The following is an 11,413-nucleotide window of genomic DNA, read 5'->3' as shown; positions in this document are numbered from 1 at the left end:
TAGAGGTTTGCTGCGTTTGTGCTTCATACAGTGTAGAGTTTGGCATGATCATGAGTTGGAGACCCTCAGTCGATAATTTGGAAAGTGTTACAAGAGTAAAACTTGAATTAAAAATATAATAAATTAATAAAAAATATGCATCACTGTCTTCAAAAAAATATTTCTTGAGCAGCAAATCAGCATATTAGAATGATTTCACACTGAAGCCTGGAGTATTGATGCTAAAAAAATCAACTTTGCATTACAGATATAAAATACATTTTAAAATATATGCAATCAGAAAACAGTTCTTAATAGTTTACAATACTACTGTTTTTACTGTAATTCAACCTTGGTGAGCATATGTACTAATAACAGAAGACCCACTACGACATAAAAAACAGTTATGGAGGAAAATGATCATTCTGAGATGGTTTTCATCATCTCCTGGTGTATTTGCTTGGATTAAACTCTCTGAGGTGTGTGTGACATGCAAAAGAAAATAAGCCCATCTCTCACTGCCTTGTTTCCTTCATTAGTTCAGCCTGAGTGAGACTCAAACAACAGAAATGAATGATAGTGAGACATTTTACAGAGATGCGAGAAATTTGAGAACATTTTGTAATGCTTACTTTTGAGGTCTAATATTTTTCGTACAGTTTCTCAAGCTTAGCTGATATGCAGTCTACAGCTAACATTTTCACCTTTTCACTTTAAATCTTAAAACTGTGGGGTGTACGATTCATGGCTGTGTTATCATCATTATCTGAAATCTTTTTTGGTCTTGTTTTCTCCCTTTCTTCAAAGTATAACAGACATCAATAGAAATAAGCTAGAGGCACAAGAAACCCTGTTGAAAAAAGTAACATTTTTGCATGGCCTTACTTGAAACGAAAGTTATGCAACAGGACACACACAATATATCCCAGCTCTCCCACTGAGATGTGTGCGAGTTTACATTGATTACAGTTACATAAGTGAATGCTTACTTTGAAGTTCTACACCGCAAATTATGGTGTTTTAAAGTATTTACATCTTTGTATATGCCAAAAATAGTATGATGTCACCTTTACATTTTGGAAAGTATATAATGAAATGTATATTGAGCATCTGTTACACCCTAAGTAGAAACTTCATGATAACTTGCTTTTTGACTGAGTGCTAGTAAATACAGTAATTTACCTGACAGCACATCACAGGTTCCAGAGTTGTGTTTACCTCGGCTAAAAACTTTTCCACTCAAGTACAAACTCAAAGGTGGATGACTTCAACTGTAATGTTTTTGCCTAAGGCATGAGCTTTACAGGTCTTCGTGGAAATTTCCTGTGGTTTCAGAGGAAAGGTCTCTCTTTTTTAGAGATAAAATGTGCATTTTTCTGTAACAGTGGAGGTTTAATTGCATACAGAGATAAATAAATAAACTACTGTTTGAATGTTCGGAATAATTATGATGTTTTATGTCTTCAGTGTTACACGATCCTTAAGGAATCATTCTAATATGATGATTTGCTGCTGAAGAAACATTTCTTATTATATATATTGTAACATTATACATGTCTTTACTCTCACATTTTATTAATTTAATGCATTCTAGTTGAATAAAAGCCTTTTTTCAAAATCTCACTTACCAACGACTTTAAAAAAATATTAAGCAGCACAGGTATTTTCAACACTGATGATGATAAATAATAAAATATATTTCTTGAACAGCAAATCAACATATTAGAAGGATTAGAAGGATCATGTGACACTAAAGACTGGAGTTATGATGCTAACAATTCAAATTTGCACATTTTAAAATATATTAAAAAAGAAAACAGTTTTTTAAAACTGTGAAAATACTTCACAATATTACTTTACTTTTCATGTATTTTGATCAAATGCAACCTTAGTTAGTGTTGGAGACGTCTTAAGAAAAATGAAAAACTCTTCATAATTCCAAACTTTTGACCAGTAGTAATGTATCACCTAAGCACAAACCGTGGACCAATGAAATGTAATCAACCAACCAACAAGTTAACACATTAGTAACACAAGGATGCAGAATGAATGAATTCAGTGTTTGGGGGCAGGACTATGTTTTTTAACCAATGGCAAACAGTGGAAGTGTTCAGAAAACCTGTTTGAAAACAGTCAGTTGTGGATTTTGTAATATGTTTGCTTGGCAGAAATCGAAAGAGTAGGTTACTAGTATGCTATTGCGAAATAAGCCATTCATTTTGCAATTCCATATGCTTCCACTAGTGTTGCCGAAATGACTCACTTCACCTTTAGAGAGAAGAAAATTAATACAGCTTTCTTAAGAACAGTTGCTCAGTTTCTGTGGACGTTTGCAGAAGTAGATTCCATGGAAAGTTTGAAACCTGAATGAAAAAGCATAATTTTTAAGGACAAAGCTGAATTATGTTGCAGCTGTCTGGCACTTAGACTCAGACTCTTCAGTATTGCTGCAAACAAACCTCTGCGTTGCCAAGACACTGCAGCAGCAAGATCTTGATATACAGGACAAAGTTTGTCTTCAGGCTATTAGTTTTTACGACCATGTAGAGCCTGACCCTATGCCTCAGTCCAGTGGCTTTATTTATGGCCATAGTCTTTGTTTTCTCTCAGGAATGCCGAGAATGCTACAGGCTGATCTCTCTCTCTGTCCCAACGAGACACAAATGAATAGTACTGGCATCTCCTTTTAGACACAATCTCACCCACATCCACTCCTACTACAGGACACAATCTGAGGAATGCAGGATGCTAACAAGACAAGTCAATTTCTCTTTGTTTTCTCCATCTCCTTTGTTTTTTTACTGTCCACCTACTGTTACATGCTCATGTGCTGCAGTATCTGACTGCTTTTATAATTTAACAATGAACTGATACACATTGAACTTCATAAAGGGATCCCTCAGTATGGTAAACTGTGGAATATTTCTCTTGGTAGGTTTATTGCGGAAAGTCAGTTTCCGTGATATATATCTTCAGTTAACACATGCTAGCCTTTTGTGATAACATGCCCCAATAGTAGGTCATGTTCTCTAGCTGTATGGGGCAAGTTGTCACAATGGGAACCTGCCATTAAATAATCTATTATAGGCCTTTCAGCAATATTTAAATAGCAAAACATTTATAAAGCTCAAAATAATATACTAAAACTACTGATATATATATATTTTTTATCCTTCATTGGAGTATATACTCTTTGTGAAAACTAGCCCTACCTGTCCCCTTTTTCTGAAATAACAAAAAAGAAAAACCAATCAAACAAAATAATAAACTAAACAAGAGAGTTTTTTTATTCATTTATTTTTTTCATATTTAGCTTCACAACGTAAAAACATATATGCTGTAGGTATATGCCTTTAAGATTTGGTAGTGTGGTTAATGAAACTGTCAGTATAAATATATCTGTACATGAAGGACATTGTGATGGGAACATCGTATATGTTTGCAGAAATGTACACATTATCACACAGGCTTTGTTTGATGTTGTAGATGAGCAACAGTACACAGAAAAAGCCTCATTTGATCTGCATGTTCAACATCAAAATCTATGCATGCTTAAATTTAACTTAAAAGGCACAGCGACTGTGTATCAGTCGCATTACTTTGCAAAACAAGGTGTGCAAGACACTCCGAAGCTAAAGGCTAAAAACTTACTCTGGGAAAGAAAATTCAGCCTCATCAGTTCAGTATTGGCATGTCATGTTAATGGGCTCATGACAAATAGATTCCCTTTAGTTCTCAATAAACATCACTTCCTAAGAAACTGACTTATTCATGATATTGAGTACATCATCCAAAATGGATGGGCCCAAGTCGAGTTCGAGAGAGAACAGGGATCCCGTGATTTGAGAGAGCGACTCCTGTGAGTGGCTTTTGCTTTTGGAGATTTCAAAGTCCGAATCGCATAGACGACCCTCTTCAACACCGCTATCTCTGTCCGCCCAGTCACCCTTGATGCTGAACATCTCCGGTTCATACTCAAAGACTGAATCGCCATTGTTACCATTGTTAAAGTTCCCATTGGCATCCGCATTCCCATTAACAAAGACAGACAAAAATGTTTCAAGCTCATTTTCACTGCTGTGTATCTTGTTCTTTGCAAGTGATTTCTCAGGCGTCTCAGTGCGGTCGACTGAAGGTTCATCCTCTTCTGGGACGGGGCTGGGGTCGCTCCTGAAGGCACTGATGGACTGAAGCAAGGTTTCCATCTGCAGGATTTCCAGATCTTCAGAATCGGCTGGAGGGGTAGATGGCTCAGACAGGCGATCCTGCGTCATGGGAAACACAGTGGTGGAAATCCAAGGTAGAGTCAGTGCTTGGCTGCCCCCGATGGTTGGGAGTGAGATAGCGTTCTTCAGGACCGGCGATGGAGTTTCGACGCAAGACGCATCGGAGGCGCTATTAGCTCTTGTGAACTCCCCGTGAATGCCATATTGAGGTCGAACATGACCTCCTTTCCCCGGTAGAAGTTCAAAATTTCCTTGCAGGAACGACATGTCACCGAAGGCATCGCACTCGCCGCCCTTTCCAATGTGGATAGTGTGTCGAAAGTCCCCAAGAGGCGGGCTGATCATATCCGGGGATAAAATGTCCCTCAGACGGCATTTCTTTCCCTTCTTACTGTAGTTGGATTTCAGGTAGATGGGCGTTTTGGCAGGCATCCCTGCAATAGAGTCCAGCGGTTATGGAGAGGAACGGGGAACACGATGGAAGTTCAGATCTCCTTGGTCGTGCAATAAACTTGCTGGAGAAGTGGAGGCGTTACATTCTCAGAGTGCAGCTGTTTTAAATGTGTCCTCAATCTTCACTGAAGATAATCCAGCTTGAATATTTGGATTAATGTCCTTTACCTGGATGAAAACCTGGATAGATGGAGAAATAATTTAGTTTTCTTTGTACTCTGCATCAAATACCTTTGTTTTGTTCAAAAATCCAATAGTGAATTTCTTTTAAATGTTAAAGTAAATGTCATATGTATCTTAAGCACGTACAAAGAGAGATCAAAGAAAACATTTAACACTGTCTGAAACGTCTTTTGGAAATGCTACAGAAAGAGCGATGGTAGATAGATGACACATAGAAACAGTAGATATATACATAGAGAGACATGTTATTCATTTCAAAATGACCATATGCATGTTTACATGTATAATTAACACCACGTGAGTCAAGAAGCTTTAAAGATAAAGAAAGGATTTCTAGAGATAAAGTAGAAATTGATAGAGTTTTAGAGTGGCTTTAGAGGGCAGGAACTGACAGATAGGAGAGAGAGAGAAAGTGAGAGAGAGAGAGAGAGAGAGAGAGAGAGAGAGAGAGAGAGAGAGAGAAGGAGAAGGGTAACCACAGATCATAAGAGGGAGAGAGACTTCTTGCCCATTTATGGACATATTTCCTTTTGAGAGTCCTTTAAACACTGACCCTTACTGACAGACTGCAAACAATCACTAAAGCAGCAACTCAGCCACAGCTAGCCAAATATGTATGACTGAAAAAACATCCACATTCCCTCTGCAGCAGAGCCCAACGTACGCTCGCTCCTTAAAGACCCTCTGCACTAAACCATTTAAGACCTGGAGCCATTTTCATTTCAAGAGAGAAACTTCTGTGAAAATGTAAATATGCACCATATTCCAAACTTACTTCAAACTTTTGGAAAACTTTTTCTTGTAATGATTGCTGAAGGATCATGTGACACTGAAGGCTGGAGTAATGAAAACAGTTGGGGGAAGTCGTGGCCTAATGGTTAGAGAGTTTCACTCCATACCCTAAGGTTGTGAGTTTGAGTCTTGGGCCGGTAATACCATGTCTTAAGTGCCCTTGAGCAAGGCATCGAACCCCCAACTGCTCCCCAGGTGCCACAGCATAATTGGCTGCCCACTGCTCTGGAATAAGTGGAATAACTGAGTTGAATTATTAGAAACATTACGCACACCGATGTGTAACTATACTGCAATATCAAACCAAGTACCATCTGTGTCCAAATACAGTGTGAGACCATTGAATAATAAAATACAATGGCATTACCATCTGATAACATTGAGCCACCACAGTACTTAAAATGCCAGTCTGAATGATGTCACAGCTCACTGATCCACATCACCTGAAGATCCTGGTTAGAGACAGCCGGGGAGGACACTGTTTACAAAACACAAAACATTCAATTTCCTTGGAATAGTCGACTACCCTGTGGTAACGTCCTAACAAATCACACAGCTGATAAACTACAGGAGTACCATGAAAGTCAGCTGCAGTACAGTCCTTGACAATGATGTAGGCTAGTCTGTTTGAGTCTGGATGAACGGTATTATTCTGGTCATCTTACAGTCTTTATGTTTTCTTTTCCACATATTTTTGCACCAGCTCAGAGGTCACCGTGTGAGTTCATAGGGCTTTAAAAGCATTTTTGGACACTGATTCAGTGAAACATAAATAAACCTCAGTCAACGGAAAACTATTTTTAGAAGTGACAAGCATCATCGTGATGGCTGAAGAATGTGTGGCTGCATGAGTGTGTCAGTGATAGAGGAAAATGTGTGTGTGTGTGTGTGTGTGCAGAAGGAATGTTGCATTGCTTCTGGTGTCCGAGCTGTGATTGTCCCCAAATATGCCTTCACTTTGCTACTTTGTCATATATGTATTTTTTTTGTAAAACCATATCTAGTAACCAGAACTCTGAACTTCTGTATTCTTCAAATCAAACCATTGTTATTGCTAAGTTTGAGTAATTGTGTTCTGCGTTTCATCATTAATATATATATATATATATATATATATATATATATATATATATATATATATACACTCTCTGACTGATGAAAATTTTACATTTTTATATTTTTTCAGATAAAGTTTATTTGATGTAACAAATACTACTACTACTAATAATAAGAAGAATTATTATCATTATTATTATGTATTATATTATTATTAAAAGAACAATATAATATAAACATAAATAAATATAGCTAATATAAGTAGTAAAAAAGAAGTAAAACGTAAACTACATTTAAAATTTACACTGAAAATTTAAGAATAAAAGGAAATACAATTTATTAATAGAGCCTATTAATCATAGTATATAAATAATACTAAATTAACACTGAACTCCCTTTGACTTTAATCTTAAAGCTTTTGTTGCAGTTACATTAAACAGCAACATCTAGAAATTCGCTTGTTTGGTTACACTGATGAAAAAGTTCACAAATTCACACAAATCCTGCTGTCATGGCATGATCAAAGCAAGCAGGTGTGCGAACCCCTGGACCGGGTGAAATAAATCTCAAAGGAATCCCAAATAATACTTAGTGTAGGTTAAAGGGTTAGGGTTTAAGGTTAAAGCTACGGTTAGTCTTCACCTTAAACCCCAGCAGGTGTGAGATGTCTTTGAATGAATGATTCAATGCCATGACTTGTTGAACAATAACAAACAATGCCATTCAATGCAACAGCCAGCCGCTGAGGTTTAGAAGTTGGGCAGCTGCCTCTCACACCCTCTTGATATGGCTTTATCTCAGGGCCATATCCTGCCTTCATTTCAGATCTGGAATGAGTCCAGGGGCAAATGTTGCACTTCCAAGTGCCCTAACGCCCCTGTAGAATGTCGAGATGGATCTGTCTGCCCCCTTTCCCTGGGGAACCATATCATCACACACCCCTCAGAAGTGCATGTCGGCAGACCCTTCTGGCAGACTGAATAAGCCGAAGCATGAGCTCCACCAGCAAAGAGACAAAATGGACGTAAATTAAGACTAAGGCATAATGAGGACAAATAAGGTAGATTAAATGGAGATTCCTAACAAATATAAAAATTCAGTCACGTGCCCTCATGTCTTTCTTCTGTAAGATATTTTGAAGAATGCTGGAAACCAAACAACATTGAGTACATTGACTAACATTGTTGCTTACAATGTTGACTGAATCGGTGAGCAAATAATAGAATATTCATTTTGGGTGGACTATGCCTTTATGATTTAACTAAATGGAATTACTGAGACAGGATGAGACTGAATAAAAAAAATAAATAAATGAAACTGATGTTCCAGAATGTGAAGAAAATAGACTCAGTGTCATTGAACAAACCAGACTGAGACTGAACTTGACAGAGGTATATTGAAACAGAATATGTAGAGAGTCCACCAAAAATGAAAATTCTGTCATAATTTACTCATCTTCATATCGTTTCAAATGTGTATGCCTTCTTTTCATATGCAAAACACAAGATATTTTGGGAAGCAAACAACATTGAAGCCCATGGACTTCCATATAATGGACATTAAAAAAGAATAAACCCACTCAAAACTTTTTCTCAAAATATTTTATGTTCCACAGAAGAAAGTAATTTGTTTGGAACATAAAGGTGAGCAAATAATGACAGAATATTCCTTTTTGGATGGAGTATCCCTTTATATTTGAACTAAACAGAAATGTCCGACTAAATAAGAAGAAAATTGACTGAATGTCATTGAACAAGCCAGAATAAATTAGACTGAATACAGAAGAAAACAAGCCATACAGTTTTGAAGGTGAGAAAATTATGACAGAACTTCCATTTTTGGGTGGACTATCCCTTTAAGATTGAATTAGATGGAATTAACGAGATGGACTGAGACTGAATAAGTAAAAAAAAAATTGACTAAATGAGAGAGAAAAAAAAAAAAGTCAGATTGAGACTGAACTGGGCAGAATAATTGAGAAGGAATATGACCAAATGTGACAATAGGCACAGGAATGAGACAAAATGGCAAATTTAAAATAAAGAACAATGAAGCAAAAAAGAGTCCAAATGAGGTGAGAGCAGCAGTCTGAAGTCTGAAGATGGATATCATTGCATGCTGCTGGCACTCAGGAAATAACTCACGTGTGAGTATGTGGGTCACATTATTATTAGAGCAAGTGCGAGCAGTGATCTAAACAAGTGCAATGATGCCATTCCCACTGTACACAGAAATGTGTTAAGACTCTCTTCAGGCCCACAACTGCGCCAATTTTGATTCTTCCTCTGACCTATTTTAGCGATAGCCTTTTTTGGCTAAAAACCAGACCACTTGGTCCTGTCTAAGAAGTTGCTGTTGCTGCTGATGCTGTATTTAAAGCACATGTGCATCATTTGGATGTTTTTAGCTGTTCTTTTTACAGGTCCAATATCCCAGAGCTTGCATGGCTAAATCATCTGGGCCGGTCAAGCCTTCCTCTCTTGGGTGGTTCAGCTTTTTCCTCCTCTCTTGGGTGTTTTGGGCCTAAGCTTTCAATCTTTTCAAATTCCTCTGACCACAAACGACCCTGTTGGACAATGTTCTAAATGATTAAAGACAAATACCACAGTCAGCCCAATTTGAGGCTTCCAGTGTGTTACATAAAGCAACCCTTAATTACACTCTGCTGCTGCTTTTGGAGGAACCAGGGTGGAGCGAGGTCTCTTTCGCCTCAACTTCATGCTTTTTACACCCTGCTATCCACCTCCAAGGCTTCTGTTCTCAAGCTGCTGTTGTCTTTGGCTTTCCTGCGTGCAAGAGTCGAGTTGACTTTCCAAGTTTTGTTGGACAGTGGAATGTATCCGAGGAATTTCAGAAGCTCTTTTCTGGTCAAGCAGTTGAGTATGTGCTTGAAGAACAGAGAGGAACCAGGTGTCGGGTTGCTTTGAGCTTGTTTTGTGGTGTGCGGGAATTTGCGCGACGTATTCTGCAGTACAAAAATCTCACATCGTAATGACAGCCATGTGCATGAGTAGAAAGAGGTTTCACAAGCCCAACCAGCAAATAGTAGCCACATGGTCTTATGTCATCTACCATCGTAAAAATTAAGGTTTCAGCTGGGATTTTGCAGCAATGCCAACAATGCCTTAAAAATGAAGGTTCTTCTTTGGCATTAATGGTTCCATAAAGAACTTTTAATATCCATAGAACGTTTTTATAACGAAAAAAGCCTATTAAGATGATTAAAATGTTCTTCACAGTGAGAACTGTTCACTGAAAGGTTTTTTGTTGAACCCAAAATGGTTCTTCAATGGCATCTTCAATGAAATTTTAATTTTTAAGAGTTTATAAAGAATCATTTTTGGAATGGAAAGATTCCACTGACGTTAAAGCCTCTTCATGGAACTACAGTATAGATGCCGATACAGAACCTTTATTTTAAAAGCTTGGACCAAAGAAACCTACCCTTAAGAAAATCCTATTTGCATGTAATTTAAATAATCATTTGCTATCATGCACATATTCCTGCCAAAAAAACTTCAGTATCTAGTTTTACCTGCTCCTGTGTCTTTGCAGATGGATGTCCCTCTTTTCTTCACACTGTAGTTGTCGTTCCGGAGGTGCCTTGACCCAAACTGTTAGTCAGCTTCTGGGTGGTGTAGCATGTTGCCGTTTTCGTCTTCTCTCTCTCTCACTCTCTCTCTCTTTCTGCCCTTGAGGGTTTACTTCTCACAGGCAGGACGTCTGCTGGACAGCTGTTCAGAATTCCTCCTCTGAAGCGTGCGGCGTGTCTCCGCTTTGCTTTGCTCCTCCTTCCTCCGCCTGCAGCACCTGTCCCTGCCTGTCTGGGAAGACGGTGGCATTGAAATCCAATTCTCTCGTCTTCAGCAATCCCGACCCGCTGGAGCTGCGGCAGTATTTCCTGGAGAGACAGACAGCGCTCGCTCAAGGGAGGAGGAAAACGAATGTGGAGTGTGGAGCCTCTCCTACTGTGTTCCCAGCTGCTGAACGTCAAAGTCCTTCCCTTCTAAACAGAGTAGAAGAAATACAATGTTCCTCACTCACTCTCTCTGTTCGTCTTGTCACTCCCCACCTCCCTTCTCACACTCTCTCTCTCTCTCACACGTTTTTCTTTTCTATCACAGTTCTCACATACATTTACCTTCTTTGGATCCTGTTCTATTCTGCTATTCTGCAATTTATTTCTGTCGACTTCAGCATCTCTGCTTCATTGATTGGCTCAGCGTTTACCAGACACCATTACAACATCTGAGAGGTGAAATGCAACGTGCTAGAAAAACAGATAGACAGACAGACAGACGTATATATAAATAGATTGAGAGATAAAAGAACATATATAATGTTCTTGATTATTTAGAGAGAAAATCTGCTTCTTTTTGCAGCTGCACTGCACTGTAAACCTCTGTGGAGCTTCTCATCACCCTCAACCTAAAATAGGTTTCCTTGGCAACATATAGTGCTCTGCAGTGAGCTCATGGTTGACAGGATTAGGAGGGGGTGCAATGAGTCTGTCCTGCTCTTGTGTGGGTGTGTGTGTGAGTGTGAGTGTGAGTGAGAGAGAGAGAGAAAAAGACTGGCTCTATTCCAAATGCTATAATTAGTGAGCTCCCTACCTGGAGAGAAGAGACATTATATGTGTGAAGCTGTTCCTAAGAATGAGATACCTTATTATGGGCAACATATAAGGGAATATTGAATGTATGCTTTAAAAATGAAAGAATCCT

The 11,413-nt window shown here is 38.4% G+C and overlaps 1 protein-coding gene across 2 annotated transcripts; it reads right to left on the bottom strand.

The window, feature by feature from the left end:
- Positions 1-3,276: 3,276 nt before the first annotated feature.
- On the bottom strand, positions 3,277-10,422 carry LOC113069985 (cdc42 effector protein 3-like). Of its 2 annotated transcripts, XM_026243129.1 has the most exons (3): positions 10,225-10,422; positions 6,001-6,111; positions 3,277-4,838 (listed from the first exon to the last, which is right to left on the bottom strand). In XM_026243129.1, the coding sequence occupies exon 3, from the start codon at positions 4,635-4,637 to the stop codon at positions 3,732-3,734; it is 906 nt and encodes a 301-aa protein (XP_026098914.1). In that variant the 5' UTR covers positions 4,638-4,838; positions 6,001-6,111; positions 10,225-10,422; the 3' UTR covers positions 3,277-3,731. The 2 variants fall into 2 exon arrangements, with proteins under 2 accessions (XP_026098914.1, XP_026098913.1); XM_026243128.1 differs by lacking the exon at positions 6,001-6,111.
- Positions 10,423-11,413: the final 991 nt, after the last annotated feature.

Source organism: Carassius auratus, unplaced genomic scaffold (genome assembly GCF_003368295.1).
Source record: "Carassius auratus strain Wakin unplaced genomic scaffold, ASM336829v1 scaf_tig00002610, whole genome shotgun sequence".
Taxonomy (NCBI): Eukaryota; Metazoa; Chordata; class Actinopteri; order Cypriniformes; family Cyprinidae; genus Carassius; species Carassius auratus.
Note: the sequence above shows the minus strand (reverse complement) of the source record. Positions and strands in the feature narration are given on the sequence as shown.